At 42.6% G+C, this 20,904-nt stretch overlaps 1 protein-coding gene across 4 annotated transcripts in view; it reads right to left on the minus strand.

Annotated features, from left to right (window-relative positions):
• PRKCZ (protein kinase C zeta) overlaps positions 1 to 20,904 on the minus strand; it is a 173,556-nt gene that overhangs the window by 51,487 nt on the left and 101,165 nt on the right. For all 4 annotated transcript variants that reach the window (XM_033922026.1, XM_033922023.1, XM_033922024.1 and 1 more), the window contains exons 6-7: positions 8,778 to 8,863; positions 1,943 to 2,074 (exon numbers count right to left, since the gene is read on the minus strand). In XM_033922026.1, coding sequence (XP_033777917.1) covers positions 1,943 to 2,074; positions 8,778 to 8,863 — 218 coding nt within the window. The remainder of the gene's footprint in view (positions 1 to 1,942; positions 2,075 to 8,777; positions 8,864 to 20,904) is intronic.

A 20,904-nucleotide genomic window follows, 5' to 3' on the forward strand; every position in this document is an offset into this window, starting at 1 on the left:
TCTCTGGGTTGACTAAAAATATAGGCAATTTTGAGGAACTCCTAATCGCTGTTGAGAAGTGAAAGAAAAAAAAAAAAAAAAAAAAGAGCCCAAAGACCCTTCTTCTGAGGACTATGATAGAATTAACATCAAAGTGCTATCAAATAAAAAGATGTGACAGTTTATTTGAAACTGAAGGAAATTATGGAATGAATGGTCCTGGCAAAATGTCAATCTGACCCGGTGCTCCTTGAGAGCTAACAATGGAAATGCAGGTTTTGTGTGTGTGTGTGTGTGGGGTGGGGGGGGGGTGATTAAATCCCTGTGCCTTAAATTTGCCTATCTGAGAAATAGTAACATAGAAACATAGAATATGACGGCAGAAAAGGGCCGACGGCCCAACAAGTCTGCCCAATCATGATCCCTTCCACCCTAGAGAAACTATCCTCTATCAAACCTCGGTAGCGACCCCACATGTTTGTCCCATCGTCTCTTGAAGTCGAGCGTGCTACTAGCCTTGACTACCATTCCCAATGCTACTACATTATCGAGACAATCCCTGTATGAACTCCCCTTGTGGTAGTAGCCTGAACACAGATCCTGGTTAATGTAATGCGATTTATTTCTTATATACCGCTAAACTCCGTTAGGATTCTAAGCGGTTTACAGAAAAATAGACAATAGGGTGCATTAAAATTATAAGTAAAATAGGTACTTAGAAATTCCCTTACTGTCCCGAAGGCTTACAATCTAACTAAAGTTCCAGGAAAAATGACAATTAGTAGAGTAATGAAGAAATAAAATAGAGAATAGATGAGAAAAATAAGAAAATAAACATTCTAATAAGATTACAATGATCTAAAGGACTTAAGGTTAAGAGGAATCCAGTTTGGAAATGTAGAGCTGAACAATAAAAGTTATAAGCTAACATATAAATTACTGCAGTAGAACCCCTAAGTAGAAGGCTAAGGGGGAGGGACTCAGACAAAACAGCTGATGGGATGACCATTAACTCGGACATGCAGGGAGCCAATATCCTGACCAACATCAATAATGGCTTAGCATTGAACACATTTGTTGTTCTATGTTAGTGCATCCTTTATCGGAGATAGTGGTTGAATTAGGTGGTGTAAAAGCAGTTGGGATTTGTTGTCTTGAAAACACATAATGTGAAACATGTTGCCAATAATCCAATCCCTCAAATGACCACAAAGCTAGGGTGTCAGGTCAAAAGCACGCCGGGACAAAGGCGCGCCCAGACAATTGAGCGCAGTGCGGAGGTGCGCGCCACTGTAAATTACTGTTTTTAGAGCTCCAACGGGGGGGGGGGGCGGGGGGGGGAAAACCCCCCCCCCCACTTTACTTAATAGACATCGCGCCACGTTGTGGGGGCGTTGTAGGGGGTTTGGGGGGTTGTAACCCCCCACATTTTACTGAAAATTTCACTTTTTCCCTGTTTTTAGGGAAAAACTTAAGTTTACAGTAAAATGTGGAGGGTTACAACCCCCCAAACCCCCCATAACGCCGGCCCGATGTCTATTAAGTAAAGTGGGGGGGTTCCCCCCACACACCCCCATCAGAGCCCTAAAAACAGTAATTTAGAGCGGCGCGTGCCTCCACGCTACGCTCAATTGTCCGGGCGCGCCTTTGTCTTTCGCGCCGTTGTCTATGAATCCAAAGCTAGGTATTTTTTTTTTTAAAGTTGTTTATTCACAAACTATCACAAATTAAAATTTAAGAATTGCAGTATAAATAAATTGATCCAGTGACGAAGCGACATGTTAATCACCAGGCAAATGAGAAGTTTAAGCCATGTGTGTTGTCTCTGAGGATCTGGGGTTAGTAAAACAAGAAAAGGTTATTAATGCTGGTGTTTGAAGATACAGTAACATAGAACGTGGACCTTTTCTAAGAGGATTTGTGCTTAATATTCAATCGAATTTTACATTGAACATAAACATACCATATGCCTTCTGCAGGTCAGTGGGACCAATATGTGACAGCGCTTATGGACCAGTAGTTTGCAGTTGATACACTTGTAACCTTGCCTTCCGAGACCCCATATCCTTTCACTGCACTGGCCACAATATGCTCTCTGTAATCCAAAATTAAAACAAAAAGAGATAATCTTCATCTACTCTGAAAAGAACACAACAAAATTGACCATAACATGCATCGTCATTTATACTGTTAGGCTTGGTTTTGAACTTTGTTTAAACTGCCTTTTGCAATTCCCATCAAGCCCTTTGAGTAAAAACTCATAAATCAGGCCTTAGGCCTCACCTTCCAAGAATTCAGAGAAATTACTTAAAAAGAATTTCCCAAAAATAATTTACAAGCAAACAAGGAAAATATCTAACTGTACCTGAATGTACACAGCCTTGATAGCTTTCAGGCAGTAAATCAGAAATTAAAACATTTTCAGCTTGGCATATGAACATTTCAGCTACATGAGAGAGCACAATAAAGATTTATATTTAACTGTTAACCAATATTTTTGGCTGCTCACAAGATCATATGCTTTATTTCACTGAGTTCTCTTTGTTGATTAGGGCACTAAAAAAGGCAATGATGGCTTTTAATTTTTTCTAACCCTTGTCCTTTTGTAAAGGGTCATGGATTTGATTTCATATACTGCCTTTCCACAGCATAACCAAATTGGTTTAGTTTTATATTTTTAATTAAATGCAAGTACAGTCAAACCTTGGTTTGCGAGTGTTTTGCAAGATGAGCAAAACATTCCTGCAAATCGTGCCTCGCAAACCGAGTGTTGACTCGATTTGTGAGTGCCCCCCCCCCCCGCCCCACGAACCGGCATCCCCCGCCGAGCGCCTAAACACAATCCCTTACCCCGATTTGGCACCGGCACAAGCACCAATGCACAGGTCATGCTGGTGCCTGAAGATCCTCCCTCTTGGCTGGGCCTTGGGTGTGGGCGTTCGCTGGCAGGGGGGGGGGGGGCAATGCAGGTTCTCCGGGGGTGGGTGGGTGGAGCAGCGCTAGTGGCCTCGGGGGTGAAAGGTAAGGAGGAGCAGCACCGGTGGCCTCGGGGGGGAGGGGGGGTAACGAATCAAGCAAGTTTCCATTCATTCCTATGGGGAAACTCGCTTTGATAGACGAGCAATTTGGTTTATGAGCATGCTTCTGGAATGAATTATGCTCGTAAACCAAGGTTCCACTGTATATTCTTTGTCCCTAGTGAGCTCACAAGGTAAGTTTTTGTACCTGGAGCAACGAAGAGTTAGATGACTTGCTGAGAATCACAAGGAACCACAAAAGGAACGGAACCCCATTTCCCCAGGCTCTCTGCCCACTGTGCTAACCATTAGGTTACTCTCCTACTGTAGCTGCAGAAAAATTTTTATTAGTTGTAATTAATGCTCTTTCTGGTGCTCTCCTCTGTCATAATTATAAACATTGCCCGACTGCTTTCTGGTAACTGATCAATATTTCATCAACTTACTTGGTACCATGTGAAGCTTAGCTCTATAACTGGGCACTCAAGTTTTCATGCCCCTTATGAGATTACAGTCATTGTTTATATATCACAAATACTTTTGCAAAGTTCATTGTAGTTTATAAATATTAAAAAAATGGAGACTATTTTTCTCTTTCAAAATGTTTTGAAGTTTATTAAGTAATTGCTGTTTTTTAATGTATTTTTCTGTGATAAATTAGATATGTCTTCTGGAATCCACCTAGAATTGTTGTTAGAGTGGAATATAATTTTTTAAAATAAATAAATTAAAATTAATTCATTTTTAACACATATTTACTAAAAATATATTATGTCTTGAATGCCTTTCTAAAACTTTTATAATTAGTCAAGGGAAAATTATGCACCTACCTTGTTAATCTTCTTTCTAGGAGACAGGAACATCAGTCTTGAACCAAAATGTTTCTGCATTTTCACCTGCGGGGTGTGTATAGAGAGCCTCGTTTGCATTTTCTGTTCCACCTCCTTTCTCCCTGTGCTGTCCTATACTCCTCAGTTCCTATCAAAGCAAGTGGTCAGCCCTGGAGAATAAACCGAAAAGGAAGGGGTATGGGGATTCTCCCCCAAAACAAGTCTGTTTTGCTCATAACACAACAAAGAACAATAACATTAACAATGATGAACACTTTATAATCCATAATGAGACAAAACACAGTTCATTTACTTGAGTGCAGTCTGCACTTATAGTCATGGGGTTCTTGCAGATACCCCCCGTTTCTTGAGATAGGTGATCTTTTATTTGACCTCTTGCTAGAGATCATGGAAAGAAGTAAGTTGCCCGGTGCTACAGACAAGTCTGAGACAGAATGGCAGGCTAGGAATCATCTGACAGGGAAGGCTTCAAGACTGACGTTCCTATCTCCTAGAAAGAAGATTAACAAGGCCAGTACATAATCATCCCTTCTAGTTCAAAAGGAATGTCAGCCTTGAACCAATGGAACGTATCAGTCACATAAATCTAGGGTGGGGTAGATGAGCCTGCTGACAGCACTGAAGCTCCGAAGGTGTTATCCAATCCTGTTGCTACATCCACCCTCTAAAATCTCATAAACATATGAAAAAAGGACTAAGTGGCTGCTCTATAAATCTCTTCTGTGAACGTTACATTAGTGACTTTTATTCCACTTTAGCTTTGCAGATGTAGGTGGATTATTAGGTTGGCTATTCTGGACATTGCCAGGAGATTTACAGGATTAGGAACTATTAACAGGCTCAGGGATGATTAAGGTACAGCATTAGTTTGTCTTAAACACTGCTTTTGACTCCGTCCAGGAGGAAGCTACACTCCTAATGGTGTGGATCTTCAGGGAAGTCGGAGGTATCTTACCACTCCCAATATAAGCTGACAAAATGGCCTTTCTAATCCATATGGAAAAAGGTAGCTTTTGAAGCCGGCTGTTCCTGGCGGCTAATGCCTGCTGACTCCTATGTACCTATGTTTTTGCTTTGGCTGGTGATACTGCAGTTTTCGTTGGATTCCTTTGTGTTGGCTAATGCCTGCTAACACAAAGTGATGGTCTGACAGCCGAAACTCATTAGTCACTTCAAGGTAATGCAGCACTTTGTGAATGTCCAGCAACTTCATGATCCTGTCAGTCTTCTTGGATCCTGAAGGAATACGCACCGGCAGCTAGACTTCCTAGTTGACATGAAATGCTTCTCCTTTCTGCCTCGGTCACTTTCATTAGAGGTTTGAGGTTTTTCCAGCCAGTTGGCAGATCCTGTGGTGAGTTTCTGTGAGTATACACATCTCCAAAGGCCATTCTTGGGGTGCTCGCTGCACACTGCGGGTTAGTGATACATTGTTCCCCAATGTTTTTCTGAGTTGCCTTTGTGCTTGTTTATCACTTGTTTATCAAGCAAGTCTGGAAACCAGACTGCTTACTTATTCAGACTGCCTCTCAATCCCTCTGGCAGGACTGAGACCTCGGACCGTCACCGCACACGCTGGGGGAAGGCACGCAGTCAGCCTCGACCCTGCAGAACTGCCATGAGTTGTTCAACCTGCACTCAAGCCCAATGCAGACAGAATCTGGGGCGAGCATTGCTCTCAAGGGGACAGGACCCCGAGATCTCGAACTATTAATGCAAGTGGGTGCCCTGGAATGGAGGCAGCCCCTTAACTATAGACTTCTGACCTGAAGTCTGCGTTCTCCTGCAGGCAGAGACATCCTGAAACTGGGAGCCTCTACAGCACTAAAAAGTATGTAGAGAAAATAACTGAGTAATACAGGACAGCCCAGGGAGAAGGGAGACAGAGCAGAAAATTGCAAATGAGGTTCTCTACACACATCCCATAGGTGAAGGTGCATAAACCCACTGGTTCAAGACTGTCATTCTTATTGAACTAGAAAGAAGTAATATGAACTTGGAAATTTTTCCAAGATTTAACAGGCTTGGTATGCAAATGCTGCACTCACTATATAGTTTAGTGTATTTCTTTCCTTTTACCTCTCGAAACTGAAATGGAGATTTGTTCTTAAATAGTACTTTCCAAACACAGGAAAACATATTCGAGAGATAAGTTGGTGCAATTCCATAATAAATTTTGAACAGCAGATAAAAAACTTAAACCATATTCTGGCTTTTAACAGTAAGACAGTACAACTTTAATTTAGAGAATATTAGCTCGTGGGTACCCTTGTGCATATAAAGTACCAGTAAGGCACCTAAGCACTATTCTGTAAGGGTGTGCATAAGTGACTGTATGTAAGTGCAAAAGGGCGTACACAGGGGCGGAGCATGGACAAGGCTCTCACTCACATGCATAACTTACAGAATACCATTAAGTTACACGTGTCCCTGCCACATTTATGCAGCCTCAGTTCCACCAGGTGGTTGATGTAATACAATTGTGTAAATGTAAAGCACACCGACACCGGGTTATGCTTTTATTCTATCACAGTATCTGGGAGCCCATGTGCCATAAGAGAATCAGCTCTCACTGTGTGACATTCGGGGCACTCAACTGGAGGCATCCACTTACAAAACTGATCCCATATTTCCTTACCATATGAACTAGAGAATGACACGGTGGTTGTTACCCGCAGCTAACCCGCCAAAAAGGTGACCCCCCCAAAAAAGGTCACCACGAGATCGGGGACAAGGCCATTCACCGCCCCGTGGAGCAGTGAATGGTTAGCACGCGCAGTGAACGAGCGTTCGATCTGGCAGCTCCCTCTCTCCCGCCGGCCATGCATCTCCCTCCCTCCTTCCTTTTCCCTTACCTTTTCTTGTTGAAACTGGCGATTTCTATAAGGCTATGAGCTGTATTACAGAGGGAGAGAAATGCACAACTGGCCGGCGAGAGGGAGCTGCTGGACCGCGTGAAGGGTGCTGGGGGTGGGGGGATGGAGAGGAGAAGACACTGAAGACGGGGTTGGGGCGGTGAAAGGGAGAGCGGGGACGGTGAAGGGGACGGCAGAGACGGGGCAGTGAAGAGGATGGTGGTCCGGGGACGGGGCAGTGACGGGGACAGAATTTTTCCCCGTGTCATTCTCTAAGATAAACATAAGAAGAGTCAAATTGAGTCAGGTCAAGGTTCATCGAGTCCAGCATCCTCTCTCTGACAGGGGCTAGAAGCAGATCTGTTTCTCATAGCACTTTTCAAGGGGTGAGTACCATTTCTAAGCCCCTATGGCTGACACGTTTGATGGATTTTTCTTCCAGAGACTTGACCAAACCTCATTTGAATCCTATGTTATCCTGACCACACCCACCAACAACAGACGCCGAAGCTTAGTTATTTTATTTGAGAGCGCTCAATACACTACCAATCACACACTACACTGTGTGAAAAACATTTCCACAATTTATTTTCAGTCTATTGATCATTAATTTCATGAAGTGTCATAAGAACATAAGTATTGCCTCTGCTGGGTCAGACCAGGGGTCCATCGCGCCCAACAGTCCGCTCCCGTGGCGGCCCTCCAGGTCCTTGACCTGTAAGTTCCCTCCACCTGAATTGTTTATGCCCTAATCCTGAAGTACCCTGTATAGTACCCCTCTATCTATACCCTGTAATCCCTTTCTCCTTCAAGAAGTCATCCAGGCCCTTTTTGAAACCCATTATTATACTCTGTCCTATCACCTCTCCTGGAAGCGCATTCCAGGTGTCCACCACCCTCTGAGTGAAGAAGTACTTCCTAGCATTCGTCTTGAATCTGTCTCCTTTCAGTTTTTCTGAATGCCCTCTTGTTTTTGATGTCCCCGCTAGCCTGAAAAATCTGTCCCTCCCCACCTTCTCTATACCTTTCATGATTTTATAGGTCTCTATCATGTCCCCTCTAAGTCTCCGCTTTTCCAGGGTAAAGAGCCCCAGCTTCTCCAACCTTTCGGTATATGCAAGATTTTCCATGCCCTTAATCATTTTTGTTGCTCTTCTCTGGACCCTCTCGAGCATCACCATATCCTTCTTAAGGTGCGGCGACCAGTATTGGACGCACCTTAAGAAGGATATGGTGATGCTCGAGCGGGTCCAGAGAAGAGCAACAAAAATGATTAAGGGCTGTTTGTAAGGTTAAAACAACTATTTCCTATTTAACCATTCCACACCAGCCATGATTTGTATAAACTTCTGCCACATCCCTTCTCCAAGTTAAATAGTCCCAAGCTGTATCGCTTTTCTTCGCATGGGATGTTTCTATCCCCTTTAACATTTGCGACATCCTACGATCCTTTTCCAGCTACTCTAAACCCATTTCCAGACAGAGTTACCAGAACTGCACAAAAGTTGCGTTTGCAGTGGCACATTGATAATTCTTCATTTTGCTCCCCATTTCATTTTATTTTAATTTGGATTTATTTTGGAATTTTAAATAATCTTTATCGATCTATTTGCTTTTTAACTGTGGCGCACTGAAAATTTCAACGCATTGCCCTGTATGTCCTTCAGAGCAGACCCTCCTTCAACAGGAATGATGGTTTTCTAAGGCTCTCTTTTACAAAGGCGCGCTAAATCGAAGCGTGCGCTAACCACTAACGCGTCCACAGGATAACATGCACGCGTTAGCGTTTAGCACGCGCTAAAAAGCTTAGCGCACCTTTGCAAACGAGGGGGGGTTAGTGACTGCAGTGGCCAAAGCAATTAGATACTGTATTTTCATCTGAACTGGCCAAACAAATCTGTTTCAGTATACAAAGGGAAAAGTACTGAAGGCATAAGAAAATTGTGTCTTTGTGAATTACGAACTGCTCTCCAGGCCTCCCAACACCACAGACCTTCCGACTTTACTTACGTAGTCTTCGTCTTACTCTTATAGCTACATACGGGAATGTCTCTCTTTTCATTAACATAACTCACTCTGTTAAAGCGCTTGGCTTGAAAGAGATGTCCATTCACTCGGTGCAGTTTCCTCCATCTTCTGGCCCCTCGTCGGTATATCGATTCTAAGGAAAAAATTACAAAGGTGTAAAGCAGCAGCATAGCAGTAGAGTATAGTCAGGTCATAATATCGCACAGACTTCAAAAAAATTATCCTGATTTTCTAATCAATGCTGAACAATGTATTATATACACACACGTATCTGTAAGAAAATCCATTGAAGGAGAAGATGCTTTTAAATGAAACCTTCTCCACAAATTGCTCGACTTCTGCCTCCCCTTTTCCTCTATAGCCCTATTTCTCATATGACTCTGCTCTTCTCACAGTTCCTCAGTTAATATCTTTTCTAGGCCCAGGTGAGAGACACGATGGTTTTAAAGATATAGTCCTTGATGCTGCAGATAAAACAGCCTTGAGAACCTACCCAACTGCACCCTAATTTCACATACACAGTAAATACTGGAAAAATTATTTCAATAAATTAGATTCCAGCTTAATTAAACATAAACATAACTTGTAAATGTATCCTTGTACTTAAACAATTATGATACAACAATGTCCATCAATTGGCCAAAATCAGAGATCATCATTTTTTGCTTTTGGAAAGTAGAATAACCAGTCAGATATTTGGGGACACAATTATGCTCTATCCCAGGTAAATTATATGAAGCTAACATTTCACCCCTTTTGGCACTTCCTAAACAACTTTTGAAAAAGTAGGTGGAGTTACCTATATTTGTACCCCCACCCCGCAAATGTTTCCTTTCTTCTTCCTCTGCAGCCCAATCCTAGCTGACAGGAGAGGTCAGATTAGAGAATGACATGGGGACAAATTTTTCCCCGTCCCCGTTGAAACTCATTTTTCCGTCCCATCGAGTTCTTTTCCTGTCCCTGCCCCATTCCTGCAAGCTCTGTCCTCATCTGCACAAGCCTCAAAACACTTTAAAATCATAAAAGTGTTCGAGGATTGTGCGGTAAAATTAAATTCGAGCACGTATCTCCGCTCTTGGCTAAACTTCACTGGCTTCCAATATTCTCTATGTTGTACTTTAAATGTGCCTGCATAACATTCAAGATCTTGTTTGACATCTGCCCTTTACTAATCCCTTTGTCTTGGAATTCAAAAAGACCTGGTATTACCAGAACCATACAAAAACTTAAACTTTACTTTCCTTTAATGAAAGGCATCGCCTCTACTGGTATATTGAGGAAATCTTTATTTTTCAAAATTACTGATTTATGGAATAATATTCCCTTACAGTGGTGAGATTTGGGCTCTCTTCAAATATTTCACAAACAACTGAAAACTTGGTTATTTTCAAAATTGTAAAATCTCTCCCTCCTTTTTTTTATTATTAATTTTACTGTAAACCAAGTCGAGCTCTATCTGTATAGAGAAGATACGGTCTATAAACTTAAGTTTTAGTTTAGTTTAAGTTACAGAAATGGGGCAGTGACAGCGACAAAACTTGCGGGGATGGGACGGGGAAATTGGGTTCCTGTGGGGACGGGGACAAATTTGTCCCCCTGTCATTCCTCCAGTTCAGATGGCCCAGTATTTCTCTAACTCACTCTTCTTGCCTCTGGTGCCTCTACTGCCTACATAGTTCACAGCGGAGATCAACTGTCTGGCTTACCTGGTGCTTCACGGATTTCTACAGTGTACTTTGAGAGATGCTAGTGACAGGCGGAAGTACAGTGGTGCCTCACACAACGAACTTAATTCGTTCCAGGAGCAAGTTTGTTATGCGAAAAGTTCGTTATGTGAAACGCGTTTTCCCATAACAATACATGTTAAAAAAAATAATTCGTTCTGTAGCATATAATATGCTAAGATGACATAAAAAAAGATAAATTTTTTGTTATTATTTTTATTTAGATACATCTAAAAACATAATTTTTTTTTAAACAAACACACATTTTTTAAATTTTAAGACAGACTAAGTAGAGTCTACCGAATCTTGCACATCTTCATCCATTTTCTGCTTTTTGGCCGATGGTTTCATGAAAAACCTGTCCAAAGTCGTTTGTTTTTTCTCTTTTCTCCAACATCTTTTTTTAGAAGCCATGATATACAGTATATAAAAAATATTGAGTTTATCTTAAAAGGACGACTGTATACAGTGAGAGAGGGCAGAGTCTCAGCGGCAAAAACTGGGACTTAACTTTTCTTTTTTTTTTTTTTCTAGCATCGGGGAAGCGGCGAGAGTAGCTCCGCCCCCCCCAACGCATCAGCAGTAGGCGCCGGGCCCCTCCATAAAAGGAGGCGAGCCGACGGTCCGCCACTGCACAGGGAGCCAGGCGAAGGGCTGTGAGAGAGGGCAGTTAAGCGCAGTGAGTAACGCAGCTCGGGCGACTTCGTTGTGTGAAACGAAGTTCGTTGTATGAAACAAGACATGAAGTTCGTTGTGTGCAGCGTTCGCTGTGTGAGGCATTCGTTATGCGAGGCACCACTGTAGTTAGAGAAGTACCTGGCTTACCATGTGGACTCCTCTTTTGCTGTCAGTGGGGATGGAGTGACAGAGTATGAAGAGGAAACTACAGAGGTGTGCAAGAAAAGAGGTGATGGATGGTGCTTATGAACAATAGGCAGAGGCATTACTAGGTAGAGAATCAGAGCTGAAGCCCTTAAAACCACCTACCTCAAGGTTTTCACTACTAAAGCAATAATCATAACCTCCCCACCCCATATGCCTTTCAGCACTATAGAAGTGTTAAATAGTAGTAATGATCCTGTAATAACAAATAATTATTTTTACAGGTCTGTGTAAAGAAAGTGGAAGTCAGGAAGCCCTGAAGGAACGGTTGTATACTGTGAAACGTTGGCTAGTAGACAAGACGCCACTTAAGAGTTTTACAACACAATTGTCAATGTTGCTGGATAACATCTCAGTCCCACACTTAAAAGTAGCATAGTGGCAAATGTATATTCTCTACAGAAGTTTTTTTCTGCCAATGATGTGGGTGGAAGAGGCTTGAGCATTTATGCTCTGCCGGAACAAACCTGAGGCTTTTTCTTCCGTTGAGTTAATACTCTCAGCCGGTTCATAGACAACGGCGCGAAAGACAAAAGCGCGCGCTGACAATTGAGCGCAGCGTGCGCTGCCGCGCCGCTCTAAATTACAGTTTTTAGGGGCTCCGACGGGAGGTTTTGTTGGGGAACCCCCCCCCCAGTTTACTTAATAGACATCGCGCCGGCGTTATGGGGGGTAGTAACCCTCCACATTTTACTGTAAACTGAACTTTTTCCCTAAAAACAGGGAAAAAGTGAAGTCTTCAGTAAAATGTGGGGGGTTACAACCCCCCACACCCCCCACAACGTTGGCGCAATGTCTATTAAGTAAAGTGGGGGGGGGGTTCCCCCCTCAAGCCCCCCCCCCCCGTCGAAGCACTAAAAACAGTAATTTAGAGCGGCGTGCACTGCGCTCAATTGTCTGGGCGCGCCTTTGTCCCAGCGCGCTTTTGACCTGACACCCTCTCAGCCTTACAAATGGAGCAAGTTTGTGATTGTTATTTATTTATCTATCCACTTTCACTTTTTGTAGATTTAATAACAAATAATTGTACATTATACTCTTAAATATGAGCTTTAATCAAATATTTTATTCTTAAGTGTTACCTCAGTAACAGCAACACAACTTCCCTAGGAAAAGTATGTAGTAATATAAAACTCTGCAAAAAAAAAAAAAACAACCACTCAGAGCCTATAGAAAATATGCGATAACATAACAGCAGGAATTCCCTGGGAAAGAAAAAGGTAGCATTACACTTCTCCCTCCATATTCGCTGTGATAGGGGATTAACAGAACCGCAAATACAGAAAAACCGTAAATAACTTTTTCATATGTTATTCACTGTTTTCTATTAAACACCATTGTGAATGTGGTGAAACTGTGAATAACATGGTGGGAGACCTGGCCTGTTCCCGAAGGAGAGGCAAAACACGGTGAAGAAAATGCTGGGAATCAGTGATTTTCTCTGTAAACGCTTGGAATCAGCGATTTTGCTATGCAAGCTGATGTAATTTGGGGGGAGGAGCCAACAAGCTAAAAACTATGAATAATCGAAACTGCGAATGCGGAAACCGTGAATACGGAGGGAGAAGTGTACACATATTATGCCAGGCCTTTGCACACCAATACACTGGGAAAACAGAAAAAAAATGGACTGTTACAAATCTTGACACAGAAACTACAGTACATGCCACCGACTATCTCACTTTGGTCATTCATGCAAAAAACATGGGCAGACCATCATGAAACAAGAGACTTATTTTCTGGGTAAATAACAGAATTTATTTTGGTGGACAGAAGCCAGGAGGGTAAAAACACATGCACACTAATGCTCAATGCATGAATTCCCAACACAAATATAAAACATTTTTGCAGTCAATGCTGTAAACTAATTGTACAGAAATAATCTGCACATATAAAAATATGTGCAAATACTGAAACACATTGGTCACCAAGGAAACATTCACATTTAGGCACGCATTAGCAGCAAGATCAAAAATTTTATGCACAAAAAATTGCAGACACCTAGAATTGTATATGCATATATTATGCACATGTGTATGTATGGAATGTTTTCTCTCATGAATAATTATTGGTATTATATTATTTAAATTTATGCAGTTGAGGGCTTTACCTTATATCATGCAGCTATCACTCCGCACCTGGAATAGCTTGCTGCAAATGCTGTAACTTAGCCAAGTTCCTTATATCTTACTAGTTTTTAAGCCCATTACATTAATGGGTGCTAGAATAGATGTGTCTGTCTGTCTGTCTTTCTGTTTCTCTGTCTCCTTAGCCGCTTTCTGTCTGTCTTTCTGTCTCTCTCTCTCTTTGGCCGCTGTCTGTCTGTCTTTCTGTCTCTCTCTCTCTTTGGCCGCTGTCTGTCTGTCTTTCTGTCTCTCTCTCTCTTTGGCCGCTGTCTGTCTGTCTTTCTGTCTCTCTCTCTCTGGCCCTCTGCCTGTCTGTAATTCTGTCTGTGTCTCTCCCTGGCCCCTTGCCTGTCTGTCTTTCTTTCTCGCTCCTTGGCCGCTGGCTGTCTCTCTCCCTGGCCCCCTGCCTATCTCTCTTTGGCCCCCCGAGCAAACCAAGATTGCTGCCTGCCCCCCAGCACACCTCTCCCCCAAAGCAGCCCCTTTTCCCTCTCCCCCTCCACTTCCCTGTGCAGCAGTAGATGCTGGACCTTGAAGGACACCCTCCTGCCATTGCTCTCACTGCCGCTCAAACCTCCGCACGCACCACAAATCGAACACGGCCACAGAGTTACAAATCACGGTGTCAGGGATCACGCCATTGTAAGTGCACATGCGTGCTTAGGGTTTTATTATAGAGGATTCAACTGTACATATAATTTGCCTTCAGTTTAGACATTTATCACAATTGACTTCGTACTACCCATTCTGCCTTGTCTATCTATATATCTCAGCTGCACTTGCTCCCCTCAGCTACATATGTTTCTTTGCATTGTACAAACAACATTAGCATCATACTCTATCTATATTATCTTAATGTTCTAACATGCGCCTATTAAGTGTTTCATTGGTATTATGCTGATATTGTATCATCTCTCTGTTTATTTGAATGTTCTTCCATACTATTATGGTAGAGTTTGTATTATACTGGCATATATCATATTTCTGTTATATGATTGTTCTACAGTGCTGTTAAATTAGTGTATTTTTGATACTCTACCACAGGGATAGGGAACTCCGGTCCTCAAGAGCCGTATTCCAGTCGGGTTTTCAGGATTTCCCCAATGAATATGCATGAGATCTATTTGCATGCACTGCTTTCAATGCATATTCATTGGGGAAATCCTGAAAACCCGACTGGAATACGGCTCTCGAGGACCGGACTTCCCTACCCCTGCTCTACCATGTTAATTCTAATACTATGGGCTCCTTTTACTAAGCTACGATAGCGGTTTTAGCGCGCACAGAATTGCCGTGCATGCTAGACGCTAACACCAGCATTGAGCTGGCGTTAGTTCTAGCCGCGTAGCGTGGGTTTAGCGCGCGCTAAAAACGCTATCGCAGCTTAGTAAAAGGAGCCCTATGTTTCAATTTGCAATTTTCATATTTAACTTATTGATTGTGTTTATATGTATATTTAGTCATTTTACTATTGTTACTGAACGTTTTTAACAAGGTTTATGCTAAATTACCTGCTCTACACTATCCTGAGTGACTCTCTCCATAAAGGTGATGAATAAATCCCAATCAATAAAATTACTACAGTTTTCAGTCATTTATATAAAACTACCTGATGTACATAGCACTGCACATTAACATGCAAGACAATTCCTGCTCCTTGGAGCTTTCATTCTGATCAAGACACACACAATAAAAGGCTTAGGTCAGGGGTGTCCAATGTCGGTCCTCGAGGGCCGCAGTCCAGTCGGGTTTTCAGGATTTCCCCAATGAATATGCATTGAAAGCAGTACATGCAAATAGATCTCATGCATATTCATTGGGGAAATCCTGAAAACCCGACTGGACTGCGGCCCTCGAGGACCGACATTGGACACCCCTGGCTTAGGTTAAAATCAACAAGGTTTGATGGGATTTAATTGAAGAATGAGGCCAAGCTTTACTCTGCTACTTTAGACCTGTCTTTATATAAGGAAAACGGTTCATAGACAACCCCGCGAAAGACAAAGGTGCGCGCTGACAACTGAGCGCAAGATGGAGGCGTGCGCCGAAGAAAATTACAGTTTTTAGGGGCTCCGATGGGGGGTTTTGTTGGGGACCCCCCAGTTTATTTAATAGAGATCGCGCCGGTGTTGTGGGGGGTTGTAACCCTCCACATTTTACTGTAAACTTAACTTTTTCCCTAAAAACAGGGAAAAAGTAAAGTTTTCAGTAAAACGTGGGGGGTTACAACCCCCCAAACCCCCCAAAACGCCCCCACAACGTGGCGCGATCTCTATTAAGTAAAGTGGGGGAGTTCCCCCCCACGCCCCCCCCCGTCGGAGCCCTAAAAACAGTAATTTTCTGCGGCACGCACCTCCGCGCTGCGCTCAATTGTCTGCACGCGCCTTTGTCCCGGCGCGCTTTTGACCTGACACCAAGGAAAACAGGCACTGGGGTGGATCAGTGAGAAGAAGGACAGAGTATGACCATAAGTCACTCCCTTCAAGTGCACATCATAAGCATCTCTCTCTGCACCTTCAATACAGATCAAACCTTCTTTATGCCAACTCAGGAGACAAATTTTTAGAAAAATATGGAAATTAACATAAGAACATAAGCAGTGCCTCCGCCGGGTCAGACCATAGGTCCATCCCGCCCAGCAGTCCGCTCCCGCGGCGGCCCGAACAGGTCACGGCCTGTCTGAGTCACCAGAAGGGGCCCCCTTGCCACCTTATTGAGGATAACTCATTTTTTAAAAAAGGCCACCTAACTTGTGTTATCAAGTTACACTAGTTTTCAAAGGGAAAGCACGTGCCATTTTCTCTTTGAAAATTACCTCACCCAAGTCACAGATACACATTGCACAGGAAGTTTGAGAAAATTTACATGCATACTTTTGAAAAGCTAAAGATATGTAAAGAAGGCCAGACCCACTCCTTAACTCTGCTTCCAGAAACACCTCTACTTCATGAGTAAAGTATGTGCGCACTTCCACCTGAATATACTCTGGACAATTTTGTAACTAGCCATTATCCTCGCCTCCCACAAAGCCTCGTCTTTCTTCTCCAATTTCTGGGCCATGTCTGCAGAGCCTCTGAGCATCTGTGGATGTGTGAGATCATCCGCGCATGCTCAAGAGGCCCTCCAGATGTGGCTGGAGGTCCGGGCTTTCCAAAACCTGGAAAAACTACAGGGTTTTGGAAAGTCCATTCAGGTACCCAGACAGTCCTTTAAAAAGAGATCATATCCGGGTTTTCCTGAACGTCTGGTAGATCTATGTAAACCGCTTTGGCTGTACAACAGAAAGATAGTAGTAGTTCAAATCTATTACCCTTTTTTTTTTTTTTTTGCAAAGAGTACACAATGGTACACATATGGATGTTCTATTTTCCAAGCATGTGCATTCTTTTCCACAGGGGAAAACTTATCATTTTGGGCTAATATCAAGATGAAATTACATCTCCCATGTTATTTTAAACAAATGTACATCCCTAGCAGAAACACTAAGATGGGTTTTTATTTGGGGGTTTTTTAAAGTTCAGACCTACATTTTCAATGTCTTTGGTATGATTATTTGCACCAAAATGCTTTTTGATGAAAAACCATGGTTGATACATTTGCACTGTGGCATAACTAGGACTGAATGGGCCCCAGGTGCAAAAAATTAAGAACATAATTATAGCCTTACTGGGTCAGACCAATGGTCCATCAAGCCCAGTAGCCTGTTCTCATGGTGGCCAATCCTGGTCACTAGTACCTGACCAAAACCCAAAGAGTAGCAACAGTCCATGCTACCAATCCAGGGCAAGCAGAGGCTTCCCCATGTCTTAATAATATACTATGGACTTTTCCTCCAGGAATTTGTCCAAACCTTTCTTAAAACCAGCTACGCTATCCGCTTTTACCACAACCTCTGGCAACGCGTTCCAGAGCTTAACTATTCTGAGTGAAAAAATATTTCCACCTATTGGTTTTAAAAGTATTTCCCTGCAGTTTCATTGAGGGTCCCCTAGTCTTTGTAATTTTTGACAGAGTGAAAAATCGATCCACTTGTACTAAGAGGGGCTTTTATAAAAACATTTCCTAAAGTGGTGGGGGCCATGAGCAAGCCACCTTCAGTGCTAAAGTCAAGGAGTGGGGGATAGGAGGAGGAGATTTCAGAAATGGAGTGGTATCTGGGATAGAGTTTGTGTGAGTGGATATTGGGGATAGAAGTGTGTGTGGTTCCAAGTAGGGCAGGACAGCACATGTGGGGTATGTAGGGGGTACCTTCTACAGTAGGAATTTATGGATATGTACACTGTGGGTGTATGTCAGGGGTTTCTGGAAAACAGGAGATACTAACTTAACAAAAGATTTGTGTAAATACCCTCAAATCAGATTTCAGACTCCTGAGGCAGGCCCATTTGGGCCGAAACACAGTCGTGTCGAGTCTTAATATATAATAAAAGTGATTACGCACCAGAGTCTCCTTCGCTGTTTGTTTTCTACTGTCAGGGGTTTCTGTCAGGTACTTGTGACCTGGAATGGCCACTGTGGAAACAGGATAGTGGGATGGATAATAATAATAGCTTTATTTATATCCCATCATACCTTTTCAGTTCAAGACGGTATACACCAAGAGATGCTGTAAGGACAGTGAGGTTACATCAGTTAGATTTGGGACGGTGTGGAAGACAGTTGAGTGAACGGGGTAGAAGAAGGAGCGTATTAGAAGAGGTAATAAGTGGGGTTTTACTGATTTTCTGAATGGTATGTTGGTGCGTTCAGGATTAGGTTGCTTCAGGTGTTGTTCCAGGTGTTGGTCTGACCGAGTATGACTATTCTTATGTTCTTAATGCCTTTTAAGTTGAATCCATTGCTTAACATTACAGTGAAGGCACCAGATGTAGCACATTTTAATAATTTGTATAAAAAGTACCCCAGCATACAGGGATTATGTTCTGTCCATTTAACAGATCAGAAGCAAAACTGAACTAATACGAATTTTTGTTTGACAACGAAACAAGTATTAGCTGCTGTTAAGAACTAATTACTCAGTCAGGTCTCTTCTGATGATATTTTTTATGGACAATTAGTGAAATAACTTCTCCACTGGACAGCATCAATCAGTTTTCACAGGAGGTAAACTGAGAAAGAACAGATGTAAGCAACGTTGTAATGACGTCATTTTTACTAGGATTCCTAAAAGGAAACTGTGCATCAGTGATTAAATACACAGAACAGATAATTCACTTTAAATCAGCTAATGTGATAAGAATCTATAAATATGGAAGCATAATTTGCAATTTTTTAAGAGCGCATTATAGGATTAATGTCACTGAAATGATTTTGTGTTCCTTGAGAGCAGTTTACAACCCATTAATAAAATTAACCTCAACAGACTGTCTTCAGCAGTGCTCATTCTCCAACTATAGAAAATGTCTCTGGTCCCCACATTTACATATTTGGCCAATCTCTGTAACTGTATCAGCCCTACAGAAGAATGGATTCTTTGCATTCTGTAGCACTTTTCACAATAAATGTACAAATACCCAAAGATATGCCCTATATCCTTTCGCTGTACAGATGGCTTCACCTGAATTGGGTTTGAAGACATGCTTTACACTTGTCTAAACATTTTTTTAAAATGTTGGACCTTCAAGCATAGATTGTTCTTGCTGCACACTGAAAGGTAAATACAATTGCAATTAAGGATATATAGAAATATTACTGTCAGTACATTTTCAAGTACTTACAAGTGCAATTAAAAGGTTACTACAAGGGCTAATTGCTGGACCTGGTTCATGCCTGTTGGACTGGACAGAGCTGGGGAAGTTATGGAATTAAGAGTTCGTAATCCCAGGAGACAGAATGTCAACACTGCCATTTACCAGCTGGCTCGACTGACAGATTCTGGAGTTGGAACACCATAATCCTTGCCTACCAGTTATGACATTATGATAATTGATATGCATAGGAGGTGAAATAAAATGGGGTAACTGCAAATGAAGGGATAGGCTTCACTTAAGCAGATTTAAAGAGGTACGGGGAGGGGGAAGGGAGGGCATGAGTATGGCGTGAGAGGCAGGGAAGGAACGGGGGGGGGGGGGGCATGGAAGGAGCCTGGAGTGGAGAGGAGGGCACGGGGGGGGGGGCGCCACTGCCCCAGGCACCTCCTACTCTCAACTATGCCACAGGTCCTTTCCCTCCAGTCTGAAGTTTCTAAAGATATTAAAGCCACATTACAAGTAATGAAAATGTTATAGAGGTCTTTGACAATTGTTCAGTTAGGTGAGGGAGAGAAGTGGCGCTCACATGCAGGAGTGAAGAGGGTAAAAATGCTACACACCAAAGAACATAAGAAGTTGCCTCCACTGGGTCAGACCAGAGGTCCATCGCGCCCAGCGGTCCGCTCCCGCGGTGGCCCATCAGGTCTATGACCTGTGAAGTGGTTCCTAACCATTTCTATAACCTACCTCTGCTTCTATCTGTACCCCTCAATCCCCTTATCCTTTAGGAACCTATCTAAACCTTCCTTTAACCCCTGTACTGTGCTCTGGCCTATCACAACCTCTGGAAGCTCGTTCCATGTGTCCACCAACCTCTGGGTAAAAAAAAACTTCCTAGCGTCTGTTCTAAACCTGTCCCCTTTCAATTTCTCCGAGTGACCCCTAGTACTTGTGGTTCCCCACAGTCTGAAGAATCTGTCTACCTTCTCTATGCCCTCCAGAATTTTGAAGGTTTCTATCATGTCTCCTTTAAGTCTCCTCTTCTCTAGGGAGAACAGCCCCAGCATTTTCAACCTGTCAGCGTATGAAAAGTTTTCCATACCCATACCCAAAGGGGAAGGAGGAAGGAGACAGGGCGAAATGCAGGGCACTACAGAGGAGGAAAGACTGTATTTGAATATAACCTCCCTCTCCCTGCTTAAACTTGAGTGAACAGTTCCCCCCCCCCTCCACACACACACTTTTTCAGGGAGAAACGGTTCACTTGGTTTATACTTGGAAAGGCACTTGAGTATATATGGTAAATTTCCTAAAAGAAAAAAAATTCTGTAAGCCATTATTAAGATGGACTTGAAAAAATCCACTACTTATTTCTAGGGCAAACAGCATAAACTCTGTTTTGCCTTTTGGGATCTTGCCATGTACTTGTGATCTGGATTGACCATTGTTGGAAACAGGATACTGGGTTTGATGGACCTTCAGTCTATCCCAGTATGCCAATGCTATTGTTGTTACCTGCTTAGCAGTTTACGATAATAAGAAGGGACATTTAGAAAAAAGGAAATAAAAGTTACAAATTACTTAAGGCAAGAAAACAAAAGAATCATAGTGTGTTCTTTGCCCCAAACTGGCATGCCGCACCAGTCACCCCACTTTTTAGATTACTCAGGTTCCAAAGGCATCCTTTTAAGGATTTATAAAAACTTACTTTCAACCCACTTAAGTTGGACTGCTAGTAAAAGGAGCCCTAAT

The sequence above is a fragment of the Geotrypetes seraphini genome, chromosome 15, assembly GCF_902459505.1.
Source record: "Geotrypetes seraphini chromosome 15, aGeoSer1.1, whole genome shotgun sequence".
In the NCBI taxonomy this organism is placed as follows: Eukaryota; Metazoa; Chordata; class Amphibia; order Gymnophiona; family Dermophiidae; genus Geotrypetes; species Geotrypetes seraphini.